Raw genomic sequence first — 22,744 nt, 5'->3', positions numbered from 1 at the left:
TTAAGCGTAATCTACCTTGAGCCTGGCCTACCAATATATGATAAATATGGTCAACATTGAGAGTTGACTATTTACTGCAAAAAAAATCCTTTGCTCAGCCTGTCACATACAATTTTCGTGACGAATATCAATATTTGCCTACTTTCCATAAAAGCTTTTTGCTAAGCCTGCCACATCTAATTGTGTGGTAAACGTCCAAAATTATTCACCTAGTGTTATCCTGAAAACTTAGAAGGTAGTAAAATAACATTAGGCTCTCATGATTTACTGCCTCATGAATTGGTACTTGTAGTCACACAAGCAACTCCCTATTTTGACTGCCTTTTATTCATATCTAAATTTTTCTTCCCAACTCTTTTCCGTCTTGTTCTTCAAGCTTAATCCTTCGTCTGTTTCTTTATTTTGAGTAAAAGTGATTCCAAGATCGAGGATAATGATTTTGAGAATTGGGAAGTTAGCGATCTGATAAAGTCTCAAGATCTCAGTCTCCTTTGATGAGTTTCGTCTGAGAGTAATTTTTACTGGAGCAGCAGCAAAGACATAATTTGGAAAGCAATAGAGGCGACTACACATGACCATCTTTTTTATATGTGATCGCACCCTATTTTGCTTGTAAAAAGAGTATGTCTGGTAAAAAAAAAAGATAATAAAAGCAAAAAAGAAAAAAAAAGGAAAAAAGGAAAAAAAGGAAAAAATAAAATGTTTAAGACCATGACAATCTTTTAGTTCAACAACTGGGGCAATCAATATAGATCACTAACGTCAGTTTCAAAGGCTTCCAAGTTTTTTTTTACAAATCTTCAAATTGGGGCAAAGTCAAGCAATGCTACATTGGGGCAAAGTTGTAATTGCATTTTGCAAAACTTCGAAACAAAGATCGTCTTCAGATTGAGAAGGTCTCATTTCTCTCACAGGAAATCTTTTGATCATTCACTTCACAAAATGGACTGTAAGACAACATTTCCATAGAAAACTAGACTTTAAAGTTGAAGGATGGAAAAAGAGGTCATTTACATTCAAAAATTGAACTTCCCATGAAGAACTACAATTGGAAGTCAAGATTAAAAGGGAGCCTTACATTCAAAAAGTGGGTTGCAGCAACATGGCCATAAAGTGAAGCTGAAGGCGAGAAAGAAGATTTTTAACAAAGATCTTGAGCTAAACCCAAAAAAAAAAAAAAAGAGGCAAGATGTACGAGATGAACTCTTAGAGAGTTACGCAACCAATTCTCAAGGTTACTTATCCAAAGAAATTGGATCTTTCTTCTACTCTTATATTCATTTGATTATAATATCTCACCAAAGTTTTAAAAAAAAAAATCTCCAATCTCTTATTATTGAAGAGATTTGACAAAATATCCCTAAACTCTTGGTTTATTTTTCTTTAAAAAAAGAAGTCCACTGACTTTTATTCATCATTAAGCTTCATGATTTCCATTCTCACTTGTTCCTAATATCAAATTCATGTTCTTGTATCCGACCTTCTTGTCAGTTGTAAGGCTAAGTTTATGAAACAGTTTAATCAAGCAAGATGTATAATGCTATTAATTACATTTGATAGTATTCTAAACTAGCACATGAGATACATCTAAAAAAAAACTCCCCACCAGATCTAACATGGTTGAGAAATTACCTTGATGTATATATCTCTTATCAAGTGAAGGCATTCATTTAAAAAAAAAATCAAAAGCAAAAGAAAAGGAAAAAGAAAATGTTTCCTCCAATGTCGACATTATTATTATTATTATTATTTGCTAAATAATTGCTAATAGGATGGATGAAAGTAGACAAAAGATAATATCTCTGCAAAATATGGAAAAACTTCTTGTTCTCTCAACTATATTTTCACAAATCATTCATTCACATCATTAGCATACATATTCTTCAAAAATAAATAAATAAATAAATAAATATCATGGTTAGATTATGAAAATTTAAGTATCATGCATTGTGCATTCATAATCACACTCCATTGTCAAAACAAAAATTAGCATCATGCATACATATTGCATCATGCATTGAAGATCAAATTCATTGGTTAAGCTAAATAAAAAACATATTATATGTTGTCACACATTTTCAAGTGATAAAAATAAATTCAAAATAAAATGGAGTATTATTCATGACATTGAGGCAATACACAGTTGTAGATGCATCCATCCATCATAAGATAGTCGCATTAGAGGTCGCGCAACAGCTTCCCGGGGAGCCTCCTACAGATCTCTTTAGCTTTTCCTCGACCTTCAGAGTTAGAGCTAGTTGATCAGCCACACTCAATTGTTATCGACACGGTACCCAATCTTCATTAGTTATCTCTGGCAGGAGCTCTTTCATTTACGAGGGGACGCAATTACAGCTTTCCACCGCATCCATTCTTATCCCATACTTTATGATCTTTGGGCATTCTAGTCGTTGACTCCTCACGTCGCTACGGGCGTTTCTAGGACCGACCAGCGCCTCACCTACACAGTTACCTACGTAGTGTAGTGTTGGTTTGTTAGGATGAATTGGATTGGTCTAACCTCTCGCTCGAATGTCAGAATTTTCGCTACGATAAGTACTCCATATTGCCATTTTGAAGTTCGCATTAGTATGAACACGTGGTGTTAGTCTTATCGTCATGCGTCAAGTGCATATCTCATGCACTTAGCAAGTTTAAAAGAAACTCTAAACCCTACACTTAGGTGGCATATCCTTATTAGAAGAGAAAAATTTTATCACCTCGGTACTTCCACTGTCTACCGAGCCAACGCCCGTTATGGCCGAGCCAACCAAGATATCCTTTGGTCTCGTTCCAATTATTTGTTTGAACCGACCTAGATGTGTCTTGCTTAGCCACATATTTCAACAAACTCGACGACAGCATGCCGTAATTCACGCTTACCTTAAAGAGTCGTTGAGGCCTGGTCGAAAGTCCTGTCCGTGCCTATATATAGAAATCATTTGCTTCTATCCAAGGTATGCGAACACTGTATTTTCCCTCGAATACAACTCGGATTCTTCCTAACTTGGGCGTTGGAGTGTTTTCTTTTGCAGGTCTCCTACTCAGCAAAATTCAGCTCATCCTTAAGGTCATAATTCCGTCTGAGCCGAGCTTGTAAGCTTGGTAATTTTTGTGATCAAACATTTATCTTCGCTTAAATCGAACCCGATTCAAGTTGAGGTCGAAGCCTGTGTTAAAGCCAGGTCCATCGCATTTTATCATTTGGTTAAATCAAACCCGATCCAAGTCGAGGTCGAAGCCTGTTGTTAAAGCCAGGTCCATTACATTATATTCCGGTTAAATCGAACCCGATCCAAGTCGAGGTCGAAGCCTGTTGTTAAAGCCAGATCCATTACATTATATTTCGGTTAAATCGAACCCGATCCAAGTCGAGGTCGAAGCCTGTTGTTATAGCCAGGTCTGTTGCATTATCATTCGGTTAAATCGAACCCGATCCAAGTCGAGGTCGAAGCCTGTTGTTAAAGCCAGGTCCGTTGAATTTTATCATTGGGTTAAATCGAACCCGATCCAAGTCGAGGTCGAAGCCTGTGTTAAAGCCAGGTCCATCACATTTTATCATTTGGTTAAATTGAACCCGATCCAAGTCGAGGTCGAAGCCTGTTGTTAAAACCAGGTCCATTACATTATATTTCGGTTAAATCGAACCCAATCTAAGTCGAGGTCGAAGCCTGTTGTTAAAGCCAGGTCCGTTGCATTTTATCATTCCGTTAAATCGAACCCGATCCAAGTCGATGTCGAAGCCTGTTGTTAAAGCCAGGTCCGTTGCATTTTATCATTCCGTTAAATCGAACCCGATCCAAGTCGAGGTCGAAGCCTGTTGTTAAAGCCAGGTCCATTGCATTATCATCTGGTTAAATCGAACCCGATCCAAGTCGAGATCGAAGCTTGTTGTTAAAGCTAGGTCCGTTGCATTTTATCATTCGATTAAATCGAACCCGATCCAAGTTGAGGTCGAAGCCTGTGTTATAGCCAGGTCCATTGCATTATCATCCAGTTAAAATCGAACCCGATCCAAGTCGAGGTCGAAGCCTGTTGTTAAAGCCAGGTCCGTTGTATTTTATCATTTAATTAAATCGAACCCGATCCAAGTTGAGGTTGAAGCCTTTTGTTAAAGCCAGGTCCGTTGCATTTTATCATTTGGTTAAATCAAACCCGATCCAACTTGAGGTCGAAGCCTGTGGTTAAAGCCAGGTCCGTTGCATTTTATCATTTGGTTAAATTGAACCCGATCTAAGTCGAGGTCGAAGCCTGTGTTATAGCCAGGTCCATTACATTATCTTAGGTTAAATCGAACCCAATCCAAATCAGGGTCGAAACCTGTGTTATAGCCAGGTCCGTTGCATCTTATCTTCGTTAAATCGAACTCGATCCAAGATCGAGGTCGAAGCCTGTATCAAGTACAGGTCTTTTGCATGTTCGAGATCCCGCCTAATGTCAAGCTGGGTCTGCCTCTTTAATAAAAAATTTTTTGCCTCCCAAATACTTTGTCTTTTTTCCTTTGTCTACCTTTTAGTTCTGTAAGGATGCACAAAGGGGGGCAAGCTGATGACACCGTATTTGGTCGGCTCAAATTTTATTATTTATTATTAACATTAATATTAATATTTTATATTATAAATTTTATTTTTCATTATTATTAGTTTTTAGGTAAAGTTTTAATTAAATTTAAAAATAGATTTTGTTTTAAAAGAATCTGATTTATTATTAAAATAAAAGAAATAAAAAAATTTGATTTTAAATAAAGAATTTTGTTTTAAATAAAGGTTTTTTTAATTAAAAAAAAGATTATGTTTTGGTTAAAAATAAAGATTTTGTTTCTCCTCCCGTTTTTCCTTCGTCATAACCTAACGCGTGTCATCCTTCCCTTCTTCTTCTCCCTCCTTTTTTCTCTCTTCTTTTGACTCTTCTTCTTTTACCGTTATTTTTTTTATGTATTTAAGGGACAGTGCACACAGAAGAACACACACTGCAGAGAATTAGAAACCCATCACTGTATCTTCTTCTCTCCATCTCTCTTATCCCACCATCACCGCTTTTCTCCTTCAGATCCACAACCTCTGATGACGCAAGGGAAAGGCGTGAACGACAGCAGCAACAGTACCCTTCTTCACAACTTCTTCCAAGCCCACTGGCACTCCGACAATTACGTTCCCAGTAGTGCGTTTTAAGTAAGTACAAATACGTTGGAAAGAATTTTTTTTTAAATAAGGGAAAGGCTTTGGAAATCATGCTTTTAATTTGAAACAGATTCTTTTGTTTCTATCAAAATATATTTTTTTTCTTTTAGGAAAAAATGTTTTTCTTAAGAAAAAGTTTTTTTTTTTTTACTTTTTTTAAAAAGAAAATGCTTTTAGTAAGAAACTTTTTTTAAGATAAAAAAATTCTTCTAAATTAATTTTAGATAACTTTTTGAAAAAAAAATAAGGATTTTGATATTTTAAAATTTGTTTTAAAATAAAAATATTTTTCTTTTTCTAATAAAGAAGAGTTTTTTTAATAAAATAAATATTAAACTTAATTTTATTTTAATAAAAGATTTTACTTTAAAATTTTGGTTAAAATACGTTGAAAAAAATATGAGTTTTATAAAATAAATCTTGTTTTAAAAAAAAAAAATTGTACCCTTTTAAATTTCATTTCAAACTTTAAAAGTTAGTTTTTATTTAAATTTTTTAACAAGGTTTACTTTTTTTTTTGGTCAACTTTGTTTTATCTTTTAATTAAAAAAAGTCTTCCTCTGTAGGAGAGGAGATAAAAATATAGTATTTCTATAATAAAATCTCATTTTTTAAAATTTTCTTTGAATGATTTGGTGGTTATGGTTTTGAAAACAATCTTAACAAAAAAAATCATTTTTTTAGCAAAAAAGTTTTGTTAAAGTAAATTCGACTTTATTTTTAAATAAAAGTTTTTTTAAATAATCTTGTTAATTTTGAAATAAATAAAAAAGTTAGTTTTTTTTTGTTTTAATTTAACAAAATTCGTAGTTTTTTTTAGTTTAAAAAAATAAATTAAAACTTTTGTTTGTGTAAAATAATATAATGTTTACATCTTAAGATGTTGGCATAGTGGTAAGATGTTTGATTTTTAATGTACATGACCTAAGTTGGTCGAGTCTTTGACTGCCTCATTTTATTATTGTTTTTACAAAATAATTATTTTAAATAAAAGATTTCATTTAGAGATTTTTTTAAACAAAATTCAAAAATACAAAATATGTATTTTGAAAAGGAGCATAGCTTATATCTTAGAGTGGTGGCATATTGGTGTGATGTTTTAGTGTCAATACTCATGTCGCAAGTCCAAGTCTTGATGTACCCTAAAATTAAAATTACTTTTTTATTGATTATTTTTTTTTGCTAAATAATTATTTCAAAAAAGTCCAATGACGAGACTTAGAACCTTTCAATATTCTCGAGGTGCCAAAATTTTTCTAATGGCCTTCGTGCCACTCATACCTATTAATTCATATCTTATAACAAAATGTGAATTAATATAATATGAGACATTTAAAATAAAATAAAAACATTTCTTTTTTTTTTGGACCAAATAAAATAATAGGATAATTTTTTGACAAAATGTGGTACCGTTTTCGAACGGGTGTCGTAGGGTGCTAACACTTTCCGTACGCTCAGTCAACTCTCGAACCAACAATCTGTTTTCACAGACCTTGCTTTTATTTTTAGGTGACCAATCATACCTCGTAGATGATTGGTGGCGTCTCCAAACCCTTATCTCGAAAGAGACCTTCCGGGGATGACGTCGGCCACTCCGCGTCGCGATGACGTTGGGACAGGGAACATACGCCCTCAGCAGACGTCGTGCCTCACGGCGCGTTCCTGCCATCCCAACCGTCGTTCTTCCTGGTCGGTTGTCCAGGCCTATATAAGGAAGGACCTTCACCCTCACCAAGTAAGTGAAAAACCTGTCACTAACACTTAAGGTGTCTTTTTCATATTCTCTAATCTGGTATTGACTTGAGCCTCAGAGTGTATTAGGCGGGACACCGCACTAGTGTCGAGTTTTCTGGTTACAAGCTGATTTGTTTTCAGGTGAAGCTACTCGTCCGAGGGACACGTGGACCTCTTCAAAATTTGCCATCAACAATATTAATGTTTTAATTAAATATAATATTAGTACATTATTTAGTTAATCTATTTGTAATAAGCAGAAAATAAAATAAGAAATGAGTATGTTGATGCAAGATTCAGAGAGCTAGGTAGTCTGCCTACCTCGAACTGGAGTGAGCTAAGAAGGAGTGAGCTGCGTAAGGGATAACCTAGAAGGAATAAATTGATACGTGACAACCCAAGCGTACTGAGTTACTCGAGCCACAAGCCACTTGAATCTGATTGAGAGATGGTTCAACCCGAAAGGCCAGGGTTAGAGGGATACCTTTGCAGTCGTTACCTTAGGCAAACAGATGACTCACTATGCTCGAGGTCGGAAACACTCCACGAGTTTGATGACCAATCAAACAAGCATGCTCCGAGGGGTTCAAATACGACAACCTAAGTTCTAGCACACAAAGGGTTCAAAATTTGAGGGGTGGGGGGGGGGGTTTGCACAAGATAAGGGTTAGAAACGCTCTATTCAACTTCAATAATCCAAGGGTATCTTACAATGGAGAGGAACACGCCTATATATAGGCCAAGACCCATGACATTTAAAGGAAAATAACAAATTTAAAAAGAAAAAGAAAAATGATAAATTCGTAAAAAAGTAAAGAAGTTGCCTAAAGTTGAAATTAAAATTGATAAATCAAAAACAAATCCCATAAAATAAACCAAGGAAATAAGAAGAGAATTTTTTCCTTAAGTGTGATGGAGTGGGTGGCAAGCAAGTTGGGGGCACCCATGGGGGGTGGTTATATCAAGTGGTGGAGGTGCCCTTGGAGATATCGTGCGCAGGCAAGGAGGTTGGCGCTGGGCGGGGGTGCGGGTGCTGGCCGCTGATAGAAGTGCGGGAGGGGGCGTGCTGGCGCTTGGGACGTGAGGCGCGCTACATGCAAGGCGACGCGTATGAGAGCTGGTGGACAATGGGCGCACAAGTGGCACGGTATGGGCAAGCGGCAGGGGGCGTGTAAGCGAACAGACGCTGACTGCAGGAGGGGCGCGTGTAGGCGCGGGGGCATTAGGAGATGGGTAGGCATCCGACGTGTGGAGGAACAGACGCTGGCGATAAGAGGGGCGCACGAGTGTGGGAGCGCGGGCGTTGGGCGATAGGCAGGCATCCGGCGGGCATGTGTGCTGGCGGGGGCGCTGGCCTCTTGTGAGGTTAGCATGGTAGGAGCGCTTGGTGTGGAGGCCATGGCGGCAGGGACGCGTGGTCATGGCATGGTAGGCGGCTAGTGGAGTGTGCGTAGGGCGAAGGTGCGCACGACCAGTCAAACAGTGCAGGAGTGCGCTTGCGAGACGCGGCCTTGTGAGGTTAGCGCGCGCGAGCTGTGTGCGATGGGCAAACCATGTGCGTGTAACGGACCTTCCATCTTGGCATGAGCGATTTCTTGGTTCCTTCTTAGGCTCCTCCTTCCTCGTTTTAGGGAGCCTCCCATCTTTATCTTCCTTTTTATTGATGTAGCTTGATTCTTGGACCTCATGCCCAAATATGATCACATCATAAACACTGTAAAACTCAAGTCAGAAGTGGTTCGAGCTACTATAGATTTTAGTCGGTCGTTGGAAACGCTCTGACTGGCAGTTACAAGTTGTTGGACCACACGTTGGTTGTCGGGTCTGAGGTCAGCATCCTCAAGTCAGTTGAAGGGAGCTTAGTTGATTCTCCGACTGACTTTATGGTCTTCAGCTCGCTTTTCTGATAGGTCGGTTTTCTCCATGGAGCCAGTTTGACGTATCTGACGATACCAAGCTGACTTGAATTGTCCACATGTCATATTTTGTTTTTTCGTCCAACATAGTATACTACGAATTGTTATATTACCTTATTTCTATTCCGACTCAAGATAGGTTTAGTAAACAACATCAATAGATTTCTGATTCTAATTTTAGAAAATTTCTAGCAAAAAAAAAAGAAAAAAATAATAATAACATTTTCATTTTGATTAATTTTAATTTTCGATTCCTTATCGTTACGATTTCTTGTTAAGTAAACGATACCTAAGAGTGTTAAGAAACCCTCGACCTTGTTGACAAACAAGTCCTTAAGATCACATACTCAAAAACCCAAAAACGATAATGGAACCAACCCAACGAAATTAAAAACAAGATTAACTTGTTGATTAAGTATCTCAAGGCAAGAAAACTCGTTCCTTATTTGAGATCTGAATCACTCCACAAGCAAGATAGATCAAGTCTCACTTGAATTATCCTAAACATGAAAGTTATCACAAGATGACAAAATACATTAACTCTTGGATAAAAGAAAGGCTAAAATGCTCATTTCGTTACATCTTAATGCTAAATTCTCATTTACAAAGAACTAACGAGACTTTATATAGCCACATATAAAACATATGAAAAGTCTCAATTAAATGGAAAGACTCATAACTTACAAGAATTGAAAAGACAAGTAAATAAAAAGTCTAGAACTTGAAAAGCTTAAGTAAATGAAAAGATTAGAAATAAAAGGCAACCAAATTATTAAATCTCGTCCTTGATAAATGACGGATGGATTTTGACACAATTTCGACAAATTTTGACTTATTTGGATGAGAGTTGAAGGTGTTTGACTTGACTATGTCAGAGTATACTCTTATATGCTCTATTTACTTTTATTCATTTGGATTATGTTGGAGATTCATAACATTCTCCCCCTCTTAAAAAGGATTCGTTATTGAATCTAAAGGAACTCATTGTAAAGCAAATTTGAAATCTTGTGCATTGCCCAATAAAACTCTTATTGGATTCCTCTTCACGTGGATTTTTGGTCATGGATGATAGAAGGGATTTTGGGACGATGCTTTTTATGTAGCCCCTTGTCTTGTACTTCACATGTGAACGGTATTGGTGAATTTTAGAAGCAACCTTTGAATCTTGCTTTTCAAGAAGCATTTTTTTTTACTTTCTGCAATAATTCAAAAGAAAAGCATAGCACACTTGGTTTAAGTGCCCATTAAAAATCAAGTCATTTCGGTTACAAGTTCTTGTATATGTCTTTTTGAAAACAAAACAATGCGAACCTTAATAATTCTCATAACTGGATTCTGTTCTGAAGGGATCAAATCTTGCAGCAGATGTGTGTGAACGCTTGTGCTTCGATTTTGTTTAAAAAATACAAGAAAGAAAAGACATAAGCGTTGTAAAAATGGAAGTAGAGAAACTTACCTTTGAAGACACTTCTTAAAAAACGACGATGTCGAACTCGAACGCCACCAAAAAGCCTTCCCCGCTATTTTCTTGTCAATGACCGATTTGTGGAAACCAACTTTTGAAAGTGAGGGAAGTTTGGATTTGAGAGAGAGAGCTAACATTAGAGAGAGTTGTGCATCTATAGAGATGAAGAAGGACCCAATTTCTTATAATAATCCCTCCAGAACTCAACTAGATCATAATCTGGTTTCACACCTTTACGATCAAATTCAGATTTAATCCACAAACAAGTGGTTGACATTTTATCAGTCATGATGTTCTTTATATTTATAAAATCGTTAGAGTAAAATAACCTCCCCACTCACACACTCCCCAATTCCTTGCAAAATGCAAGGGAGTGGGTTATTTAATTAAGTTAAATCAAAAATATAATTCGATTTAATTTAATTAAATAATAATGAATTAATTAATCAATTTATCAAATTAATTAATTAACTTTAATTATATATCACATATTTAATTAATGCTTTATTTGAATAATATGCATATCTGTCTCATAACCTATAGTTTTAATGTGAATCTTATACATATTAATTTTAACCTATAGTTTTAAATATGAATCTAATTCATATTAATCATTATTTGAATCTTATTGAAATATAACTCTCATATTATAAAGTTTAATTTTGAATCTCATTCAAAATTAAATTTATATTATAATGTATTCATATACATTATAAATGTGTCCACACACATTATATTAATTGTGTCTTATATAATTAACGTATATTCCCGCATATAAATTGAACAATTCAAATTCTTTAAAAAACTTTTGATTCTTGTTTTACCCGTTGTGAGCTAGTGGGGGGACCTAATGGACCTATAGATTATAAGCTCCAATGATCCGAGATTAATTAATTAAATTAATCAAAATTTGTTAACTATGGGGCATTACACTAAAGACGCATAGCCACACTCTTATACACGGTAGAACATGTTGCATCCATGGATATTGAACATTAACAACAAGTCAATCTTTCACGAGTCTTTGTAACTTCAGCTGGGTCAAATTATCGTTTTACCCATGAGTTACTTATTTTCTTCTTAAGTACCACTGATCCTCTAATGAACAACTTGTTTATGATCTAACCATTAAACATAAGTCCCTCTCATGCCTGTGAGAGGGTGGGGCCACTTGTTTAAGTCCCAGAGTCAGCACTTAAAAAGAACACTCATCTACTTACCCTAAAGTCGAGAAGAAGTGAATTCTATCTTATATAGTTATGTTCCTAGCTCTCCACTCGGTCACGTCCCTAAAATGGTAGGAATATTAAGTCGGTGACCCGGACCACTCTCACTTATACAAATCAAAGAACGATCCCTTATAGACATGAGTCCATAACTCAATCAGGATTGAAATTGAGTTACCTGGTCTTCCTATGAAATAATAATCTATTAGTTAATGATGTTACAGCTAAAGATTAATTATTTCGCAGTCCGATTTTATACAAATTCATTGTAGAGGATACCACCACTCGCATGTCTCCACATGAACGATTTGGATTAAGTCGTTTGTAACTCTTACAAAGTGGGTCGTATCCATAGTATTACTAGGATAAAGTACCCAACCTTACACATATACTATAGGCCATTTAGGTTATTACTGAAATATTATCCACATGTATATCAAATATATGCTATATATTAAATATATACCCTATATATCAATTATATACTTTATATCAGTTATATACTGTTCCAGTTACATGACATAACCTCATATGTTAGTTTAATGGATTTTGGTTAGTGCAATTCTAAAAGGAACTTCAATAACAACTTTATTGAATAAATATTTGTTTTATATTTACAAACCATGAGTTAGGGCAAACATCTTCCACATTAATCTCCATATGATCCTCTATTAAGTTTGTCTCACATGCCTCACTTTTGTAACTTTTTGTCTCTAATTGACATGGATGAATAGAGATTTCCACACTTTCTTTGCTAGTCTCCACATCATGTGTAATGACCTCACAATTGGAAACTTCCACGTGGGGTGTCAGATGATATTCCTCGTGTTGAATTGGTTGGTTATCCTCTTGAGGCATAGGATAACTTCCTCTTTTTGAACGGATTTTGTGACATTCCTTTTCATGGCTACATATCTCATTTTCATCTCATGACACAATTCAGAGAGGTAATTTACGAATTTACGAGTCCCAACCAATTCCTTTGCATATGGATCTTCACTATAGTGGTTCTCACGACGTTGTCGTCCATGAGCAGACATTGATATCTCTATTGATTTTGTCCTTGGTCTACCACGAACTTGGAAGGGTAGGGATAGTATATTTGTAGTGGTTGATTAGGTTTAGCAAGATGACATATTTCATATCATGCAATAAAACTCGTGATGCTAAATTGATTGTTGATTTGTCCTTTAGGGAAGTTGTTCATTTGCATGGCATTCCTAGAACTATTGTTAGTGATCGAGATGTCAAATTTTGAATTCATTTTTTAAGTGTGTTATGGGGAAGTGTGGAACCAAACTTGTTTACTTCACTACCTGTCATCCTCAAAGTGATGGTCAAAATGAGGTAGTAAATAGGACAATGATTACCATTCTTTGGGCAATCATAGATAAAATGCTTAAAAATAGGAGGATTGTTTGCCATTGATTGAGGTGCATATAATAGGACTATCCATAGCACTACCAAATACAGTCCGTTTGAAATTGTATATGGCTTTAATCTTATCACTCCACTGGATTTGTTGCCTATGCCTCCTAATGAATTTGTAAGTTTTGATGCTAGCAAAAAGGTTGATCCTATTCATAAGCTACATAAAGAAGTTAAGGAAAGGATTGAGAAGCAAAACACTAAGGTTGTTTCCCGCATAAACAAAGGACGCAAGCTCATAGTTTCCAACCAGGGGATTGGGTTTGGGTACATTTCCGAAAGGAAAAATTTCCAACTCAACATAGGTCTAAGTTGCTACAATGGGGAAATAATCATTTTCAAGTCCTTGAACGTATCAATGATAATGCTTATACGATTGCTTTGCCAGATTGGTATGAGGTGAGTGCTACCTTTAATGTTTTTGATTTGTCTTCTTTTGATGTAGGTGACAAATTCAATTTGAGGACAAATTCTTTTGAAGAGCGAGAGGATGATATGAACCAAGGGGCTCCCTTTGTCATCCCTATTATTGTAATATACAGTGAGACAATATTGTTTTTAAATATTACAACTCACGACTATTTTTATAAATAGTAGCGAGAAGTTAATATGCCCGACGTTTTTTAATAAGAGTTGAGAAAAGTAGACTTTACTTAATTATATTATAAATTGTCGGACAATATTGTTTTTAACTTTTTTTTTTTAAATATTACAACTCCCAACTATTTTGAGCAATAGTGGGACTTCTCCAGACAGAATAAATAAGAGTCGGGAAATAAATTATTTAAAAAAACATTAAAAATGTTCTTGACTATTTGTAGCTTTAGTCGGGATAAATTATGTTTTGGTGAGAAAAAGTTTTTAATTTTTTTTAAAATGATAACTAAATTAAAGGTTGTTAAATTAATTTTTAAAAATAATAACTAAACTAAAGTTTGTTATTTTTTTTTTAAAAAAATAATAACTAACCTAGAGGTTGTTAATTTAATTAATTAATTTTTTATATAATAACTAAACTACATCTCTCCCCACTATTTTTAAAACAGTGTCGGGGGATGAGATTTTAAAATTCCTAATTCCTTTTCTCCTCCCCGATTCCAACTCTCTTCATCTCTCTCGTTCGAAGCAGTGTCACCGCCGTGCCCACCCCGCCTCCTCCCCAACCAAATCGAACCTCTAAACCAAGTACCACCGGCCGTCGCTAGCCTCCTCCTTTCCGATTTTGAGGTACTTTCTAACTCAATGGTTTTTTTTCCTTGAAATGTATTGAATTCATATGGTTTAGAATTGAAATTGAATGGTTATTTGTTAGAAACGATCTCGCCAACCTCTCTCTCTTTCGAAACAGTCTCGTTCTATGTTCTATGTGGATTACAATTGAACTGTCAATTTTGATTTTGCCCCAACTCTTGAAGGAGTTTGGGAGTTGGAGTTGTATTTGGGGGAAAGAGAGAGAAAATCAATTATAGTCTTGTGACATCTTGTTGATGATTTTTCATAGGAGAGAGGCCATTAAACACTGATCTAAAACAAAAAAATAGAAAAAGGTACAGAGAGAGAGAGAACACAATTGGTACACACTTCACAGATGGTCATGGTGGAAGGAAGGGAAGAGAGGAGACTAGGGATATGTGTGGGTTGGTGTAGTATTTTGGGTTTTGGGTAATTAGGTGAATGCGTGGGGTATAGAAATTTACTTAGAATTTTTTCCTCCCTATACTTAGTGATGGAGACAGTGGAAAACCTTCTGATGGAATAAAAGTTAATCATCTCTTTCCCATATCTTGTTGTAGTTTTCGTTTGTTCTACCTTGATTAAATTTGTGTTGCAGTTTAGTCATAGTAGATGGTGGCCTATCTCACATATCTCTGTCTCTATGCAAGACAAGTCACGCCACACCCACACTTCATTAAATCAAGGATAAGCATCAATTGTTTTTTGGTTTGAATTATATATATTGGCATGTTTATGGCAATTATTATTTTGTAAATTTTATACTAATTGATTGCCACCGAAGAAATACCAAGCAAATTTATATGTTAGTGACATAGTTAGGAATTCTTACCTTGAAGAACTTTTTTCTAAGATTTTTTTGGATTGAACTTCTTGTTAATGATACAGGGTACGAAGGATTTTAAATGTCTTGACTTTAAATTAGGAGTTGTTTTGTTCGTGCAGTTCGGATCATGTACCAGTTTTTAGTTGGATACTTTTAATTCGTCTAGTTTACTATGTCATGATCCGATTACAGGGTTGCCATTCAGGATGTAAGCTTGAAGGATGTTTGGATCTATTGAAGCTAAATAAGGGAGTTAGGTATTTTGGCTTCAATTTAAACTCTCATTATGTCTGACTTTACCATTTTTTCTACCAAATGTTTTAGGTAGCACAATATCATGAATTGTTACACTAGAAGCCTTAGAGCCTTTTAGATGTGATGCTTCAAAGCATGTACCATTCGTATGCTTCCTTAGTTGTAGATGGGCAATCAAAGTTAGTAAATATAGTTTTCATTACTTTAGGTAATTAGCTTTTAATATGTAAAGCTATATCGATGATATATATACTGAGTTGAAGTTGTTTTTAAAGTTTGATTTTCAATGTGCTTGGCCAACATATTGGAGTACCTCTTTATTAGCTTTTGGAAAATTGGAATAAGAAGTGTTTGGCATAAACTCGTGCTAGATCTACTTGAATTTAGAACGTGGGTACTTAGGAATAAGGCTCACCTAGTAAGACTATAAACTGTGCTGATATGCTGTTTTGTTTTGTTCTAAAACTTAAATTGCAGAAAATCTGGGAAGTCTGGGAAGATTCCATGTCTGTTTGGCCAGTATATCAACATCATTAATGCTGTAGCATTGTTTACGTGAATCCAAAAAAAGTCTCATAAACTCTTCCCTCTTACCCTTTTAAATACAGTAGTTAACCTCTTATTTTCACACTTTTCTTTAATCGATTTGGTTATGCTTGGTTTTGCCTTGTTTTTACTCAGCAAATCATGTATGCACTATTTTGTTTGAGTTCCTTTAGTTTTTCTTATCCAAAACATTATTGTTAATTTGTTTAATTGTATTAAGTAATTGTTGAAGTGTTTAGTTATCAATCTCTATGGATACGATCTTTTTATCACTTGCTACAACGGTTGTATACACTTGCACAAAGGAAACATAAATTGTTCAACAAGTTTTTGGCACTGTTGCCCGGGATTGAGTTTACTTTACACTTCATATTTTTACTCGAGAAAATCTGTGCTAGAAAGATTTCTTTTAACTACTATTTGGTGAATCTTTAAGGTGAATGCACGATCTACGAGGATTGGAATATCTACTTGACAATGAGATAGAGCGCATTCTTCATCGCAGAAGAAGAGTACAATGTAGACAGCAAGTAGAAGTTTGGCCCTATGTATCAACATCCAAGAAATCCTAACTCTGTGGTTTCCAATCAGAAGTTGAAAGAAATAATGAGGACGAAGTTGTTGGGATAGCAGCAGTTCCTCCTTTAAATGCAATTCTGTTGGCTGACGACACAGAGAGAGCTATAAGAGCGTATGTCGCTCTAGAATCCTATGGCTTCAACCCAGTTATAGAAAAACCAAAAATTGAAGCAGAGACATTTGAGTTGAAACCAGTAATGTTCCAAATGCTCCAAACTGTGGGGAAATTTTACGGACATGCTTTTGATGACCCTCATCTCCATTTAAGGTACTTCATGAAGGTGAGTGATTCATTTAACATCCAAAGTGTATCCAAGGAAGCGTTGTGGCTGAAGTTATTTCCCTTTTCGTTGAGGGATGGCGCTCAAAATTGGTTAAATTCATTGCTCGCTGAATCCATTACATCATGAGATGACTTAGCTGGGAAATTTTTTATGAAGTATTTCCTTCCCAGCAAAAATGCAAAGTTCAAGAGTGAAATTAATAATTTCCAACTTAAAGCTTGGGAGACAATGAGTGAATCATGGGAAAGATTTAAAGAGCTATTGCGAAAATGCCCACAACATGGCTTGCTTAGGTGCATTAAGATTGAAACTTTTTGTAATGGACTTAATGAGGCTAGAAGATTGGTAGTAGATGCATAGGGAAATGGGGCTTTGTTAGATAAATCATATAATGAGGCATTTGATATTCTTGAAAGAATTTCTTCCAACAATCATCAATGGTCAGATTCAAGAGCTTCATCTGGAAAGAACTTGAAAAGAATACATGAGAATGATGTACTGACATCAATTACTACCCAAATTTCCAATTTGACTAACATGGTGAAGAACATGGTCGTTGCTGGAGCATTACCTGCTAACACTATAGAAGTTATTTCGTGCTAGATTGCTCCTAGTTATCATGTGATTAGAGTGAGCAAGTGTAGATGCATTCTCCTTGTTTATCTCCCGATGACCATTGAAATTATTGGAATTGTCTCCATAATTGGCTATTTGATGGGATTTACCTACAAGTTTAAAATCAAGGTTAATTGTCTCCTTGTTGCTGGTTGTGTTTCTGAGTTTTGCTTTTCTTCAATAGAAGAATGCATACTTTTTTCTTCATTTAGCTCATTCTTTCCTTCCCGAATAGAATAATCAAGCATGTTTTCAATAAATTCATGCTTATGGGGGCACAATGGTTGCTGCTAGGTTCTGTCCTACTTGTGCTGATCTTCTTACAAATGTTCTTTTTATCTTTGACTCAATTCCTCCATACCTGAAAAATTCAGTAATTGCAAGAGTTTGGGGATCCTCTTGTGTATTGTTAGTATTTCTATCAAAGGGAGAAATAATTTCATCAAAGATAACATGTCTTTAGATATAGATATGATTATTGGTGGGATCTAAACATCTATATCCTTTGTGTATAGGACTATAGCCAACAAAGACAAATGGTAGGTTCTTTTAGAGAACTTATCCTTGTTGGAGTTTTGTAAGTAGGGAAAACACTTGCATCCAAACACTTTTATACCACTATAATCTGGTTCTTTTTCAAATAATTTAAGGAATGAAGTTTGCATATTCAATAATGATAACTCTCCATAAGAGAGTGTTTTGTGGTATAATTTGGGCAATTTTGGTGTGTAAATGTGAGAGTCCTTATCAAAAGACCATGGAAAATAGAAGAAATCATTTAGTTAGGTCTCTGAGCTGTTAGAATTCTCAATTCCCTCATTTTTAATGAATTATACTTAATTATGGATGTTTTGTATAGGAATTGAAGAATTTGTTGAGGGCAAGCCAAGTGCTTCTAAAGTTGTGAAAGTGTTGCTAGAGGATGGCAGGGAGATGCATTTATGCTGCAGCATGAAGCCGCTTCAGATGCTTTAGAGCGGGTGACTGTGCAGTAACTTAATTGCACCAGTTTTACCGTGTCCGTACAGCCTCCCCGTGTTGCCCTAATTTTACAAACCCGATATAAATAGCAGAACAGTGTCCAGTTGCCAAAGAGAGCCCCAGAACAAAAAAAACATTTTGGCATCGAATTTGGGGAACATTCCCTATCTTTTCTCATCGAAGGAGATGAAGGACATTGGTGGATTCTCCTTGGCGTCACCATTTTGCTGCTGAGAAAGCTTCCATTCTATGTTGTCTTCTTCTCTGATGGGCTTAATTTCTTCTCTAACCACTCTTTTATTTTTTTCTAGCATGAACTAAACCCCATCTTCGGGGGGGATGAACTCGCTGTATGTAACGCCCCGTATCTTTCAGGTTAGTTTAAATCTCGAACTATGAGGTTTCCATTAAATTCTAAATTTATTTTAATTAAATTTATGTATATCGAATCGTGCGCGATTGGTTTTATCTCAGGTTGGGATGGGTTTATTGTTTTAGTTGATCCTTCTTTTGGGTTTGGTTTGTTTTAAGTTGGGTTGGTTTGGTTTTTTTTTAAACAAAAAGAAAACCAAGAAAGCCCTAATTTCTTTTCTTCTTCTTCTTCCCTTCCTCCCTTTTTGTTTTCAGCCGCCTGCCCTCCCCCAAATTTCTTCTTCTTCTTTGTCTTCTTCTCCTTCTTCTTCCTCGCTTGTTCAGCCGCCCCCACCACTCTCTTCTTCTTCTTCTTCTCCGGTTGGCATCCCATGGCGGCAGCGAGCCTCTCCGGCGACGACCCACGGCAACACGGCATCACAGCAGTAGTGCGGCTTTCGCGATTCCATCACCGGCGTCTCTCGGCGTCCAAGAATTTTTTCTACCGTCCGGCCAAATCTGAGAGTTCTGGTACCCACTCTCGCTTTTCTTCTCCGGCATCGGGCAAGCAGTGGTCGACGGCGTCTTACCCACGACGAACAGAGAAGTTTCAGCTCCTCCTCCAGCGAACAGCAGCACCGGCGACCTCGAACCCCACGGCCAGCACCCCGAGCAGCAGCAGTTCACGACAATTGTTTCGACACGATTTGGCATTGACTCACACTCGTTCGAAGCCGATTTGCAATACCCACCTCCCTCGGCATCGATTCGGCGTTGACCCACTCCAAGTTCAAGTGGTTTTAGTGTGAGTTAGTAGGTAACGACTCACCTAAACTCGAATTCAATTATATTTAAGTGCCTCTAATTGGTTACTAACCTCGAGATCGTGCTCTTTTGTAGTAGGAAGTGTGCAAAGAGCTTAGGAGCTTTAGGACAAGTGTTGGTAAGTAGCACGGGGGGCGGGTGCGTGTGTTGGTGTTTATTATTTGGTTGCCGATGTACTATTTATGATGTTTAGTAATGGTTCTGATACGATGTTGCGCGGTGTAACTCTTGTTTATGTTAATTTGTATGTCTAGGTAGTGTTGAATGTCCGTTGGTGATAATAATAAAAATTTTGTATTGTTGAGCTGCTGAGATCTGTCGTAGAACGATGTGTGGTTGCAGGGAATATTCGTTAAAAATGAATTTATTGTGGGGATGTTTGTTGTTTGAAATATGTATGAAGTGTTTGGCATGTCTTATGAGTTTTATTATATCTAGTAATGCTTATTGATTACGGATGTTGGATAATGAGTGCTTGGGTAAATTGTGTTGAGTTCCAATCGTGTAAAAATTGTTGACTATGCTCTGTTGTGACTGAACTCACTGTGGCGCTGTTGTTAAGAACTGATATGTCGTGAAAGTATGTTTGGTTTATTGTTTCGCTATTAGAATGATGTTTATGTTGTGGAAGCATGCTAAATTGTGTTGGTGAGCTGAGAGATGCATTGAAATCATACTAGTGGTGGTGTTGTTGATGGGCGTTGTGGTGGTTGGTGTTATTAGGGAATTAGTACTGGGATCTTGGTTGGAGGCTAGAAATGATATGTGGAGTTTTGGAAGTTATGAAGTGAATGGGTGAGTGTCAGGGCCTCGGGTATAAATGGTCGGGGGCTGATACGTCACTAATTGGGTATCGAGGCATCGGGTATAAATGGTCGGGGGTCGATACGCCAATATTGGATGAAGATGAGCGTCGAGGCCTCGGGTATAAATGGTCGGAGGTCGATGCGAGGAGTCTTTCGAAAGGAGAACTATTGGGGCCTTGGGTATAAATGGTCAAGGGCCAATAGATTGTAAGACATCGAGGCCTCGGGTATAAATGGTCGAGGGTCGATGCACAGTTCAAGCCTTGGGGATAAATGGCAAGGTTGAACGCCAAGCCTCTGTAGATGAGTGTCGGGCCTTGGGGATAAACGGCAAAGGTCGATACGATTCGAGGAGTTAGACTTGGGGAACTAATAAGCCAATAGATTGAAAAGACGTCGAGGCCTCGGGTATAAATGGTCGAGGGTCGATGCACTAGTGTCGGGGCTCTGGGTATAAATGGTCAGGGGCCGACACTAACAACAGAACGGTCTTGGAAAGCTTGGATGGATGAGATGAACTTAGAGTTGCCTAAAGTGCTAGGGTGCCATGTGGACTGTAGTTGATTTGTTTACGATTGTGGTTAGCATCGGGTTATATAGAACACGTTTATGATTGAATGTATGATGTCATTGTGGAGCATGTCTATAGTTGTTCGCATACTGTAATGATAGAGCATGACGATGTATGTTTCCCTTATGTTTTGAGCATGACGATGTATGTTTTCTTTATGGTTTTTGAGCGTGATGTTTGTGTGTGCTTGATGAGGGCTACTTACGGAGTATATTTTATATACTCACCCCCCCCCCCCCTCTCTACAATTGTTGTTTTCAGGTGGAGAGTTCATTGGCGACCATGGCGATGGCGTAAAGGAGACATGACGGAAGAGGACCATAGGCTGCGTAGTGATATTTGCTTAGTTTAGGGTTATGTGGTTTTTGCATGATTGTTTGGCAATAAACTTTTGTTTCAAGTGAATTGAGGGGAGATCCCACCTAATGTTTAAACTTGACTCGGAATAAGTGTTTCTTTTATTTTCTTCCATTCATTGAAAGCGTTTAGTTGTAATAATGGATGTTGTCTGGTGGTGTTGTCCCGGGGGACGACGCTTGGATGATAGTTTATAGAATTGATGTTTTATTTTTGTTATAGTCTAATGTATCGAATTGAGTTGGAACGATGTTTCTATAACTTGTTCACAGGGAGTTGTCTATTTCAAATTTAGAAAATAATATTTGATAGGGGATAATGAATGACGTTACCTAGAATAGCGTAAAATGTTCCGGGGCGTTACAGACTCCCTTCCTTCAAAAACTTTCGTCCCCGAAAGTTAATTGATCACACAGTTCAGGGTATCTCGCCTTGATATCGTCCTCCCGTTCCCAAGTAGCCTCTTCCACTTGGTGGTTTCTCCACAAAACCTTAACCAAGCGAATCGTCCGTTTCCTTAACAACTTGGTTTCTCTTGCCAAAATTTTGACAGGTGCCTCTTCGTAGCACAAGGACTCATCTAGTTGTAATGGTTCAGGATCCAAAACGTGCGAAGGGTCATGAATGTACTTCCTCGGCATAGACACGTGAAACACATTGTGAACCGCTGCCAACGATGGTGGCAAGGCCAACCTATACGCGACTGGGCCGATACATTCCAAAATCTCAAAAGGCTCAATGAACCTTGCATTGAGTTTTCCTTTCTTCCCGAAACGTAAAATTCCCTTCACGGGTGCCACACGAAGAAACACCCGCTCACCAACCACAAACTCGAGTTCCTTACGCCTGATGTCTGCATAACTCTTCTGACGGCTCTGAGCAATTTGCATCCTTCCCCTGATCTTCTGGATGGCACTGATAGTCACCTGCACCAACTCCGGTCCCAAGAGGGTTCTTTCTCTGACTTCGTCCCAATTTACCGGGGACCGACACTTCTTACCGTAAAGTGCCTCGTACGGAGCTGACCAATGGCGTAAAGGAAACATGACAGAAGAGGACCATAGGCTGCGTAGTGATATTTGCTTAGTTTAGGGTTATGTGGTTTTTGCATGATTGTTTGGCAATAAACTTTTGTTTCAAGTGAATTGAGGGGAGATCCCACCTAATGTTTAAACTTGACTCGGAATAAGTGTTTCTTTTACTTTCTTCCATTCATTGAAAGCGTTTAGTTGTAATAATGGATGTTGTCTGGTGGTGTTGTCCCGGGGGACGCTTGGATGATAGTTTATAGAATTGATGTTTCATTTTTGTTATAGTCTGATGTATCGAATTGAGTTGGAATTATGTTTCTATAACTTGTTCACATGGAGTTGTCTATTTCGAATTTAGAAAATAATATTTGACAGGGGATAATGAATGACGTTACCTAGAATAACGTAAAATTTTCCGGGGCGTTACACTGTAACTCTCATCTATTTATGTTTTAGTAACTCGCATATATTTATGTTGATTTAATAGAGGTGTTTTTATTATTTCATCTTACTGATTTTGTTTGGTCAACATTAT

General features: G+C 36.9%; 1 protein-coding gene, 1 long non-coding RNA gene and 1 other non-coding gene across 7 annotated transcripts; 1 reads left to right on the top strand and 2 right to left on the bottom strand.

Moving 5' to 3' along the window:
• The first annotated feature begins 14,002 nt into the window (after positions 1–14,002).
• Positions 14,003–21,399, top strand: LOC111023866 (uncharacterized). 5 transcript variants are annotated; one of them, XR_015790525.1, is made up of 7 exons: positions 14,003–14,176; positions 15,201–15,265; positions 15,741–17,416; positions 18,147–18,643; positions 18,896–19,436; positions 19,523–19,562; positions 21,083–21,399. It is a non-coding gene; the product is annotated as an uncharacterized LOC111023866 (long non-coding RNA). The 5 variants fall into 5 exon arrangements; XR_015790523.1 differs by having other exon boundaries at positions 19,520–19,562; XR_015790526.1 differs by lacking the exons at positions 18,896–19,436; positions 19,523–19,562 and having other exon boundaries at positions 15,741–15,870; positions 16,246–17,416.
• LOC148211959 (small nucleolar RNA R71) lies at positions 16,853–16,959 on the bottom strand. The gene has a single exon (XR_015790625.1). It is a non-coding gene; the product is annotated as a small nucleolar RNA R71 (small nucleolar RNA).
• A 156-nt stretch (positions 21,400–21,555) lies between the features above and the next one.
• Positions 21,556–22,224, bottom strand: LOC148211958 (uncharacterized). The gene has a single exon (XM_088122962.1). The coding sequence runs from the start codon at positions 22,222–22,224 to the stop codon at positions 21,556–21,558; it is 669 nt and encodes a 222-aa protein (XP_087979088.1).
• Between the last annotated feature and the right edge of the window lie 520 nt (positions 22,225–22,744).

This window comes from Momordica charantia (genome assembly GCF_013281855.1).
Source record: "Momordica charantia cultivar OHB3-1 chromosome 4 unlocalized genomic scaffold, Mcharantia_2.0 BLBB01000004.1, whole genome shotgun sequence".
NCBI classification, from domain to species: Eukaryota; Viridiplantae; Streptophyta; class Magnoliopsida; order Cucurbitales; family Cucurbitaceae; genus Momordica; species Momordica charantia.
Note: the sequence above shows the minus strand (reverse complement) of the source record. Positions and strands in the feature narration are given on the sequence as shown.

Bases quoted from the DNA above. Each gene is read 5' to 3' on its own strand.
- LOC148211958 (XM_088122962.1), bottom strand. From the start codon at position 22,224: ATGTTTCCTTTACGCCATTGGTCAGCTCCGTACGAGGCACTTTACGGT.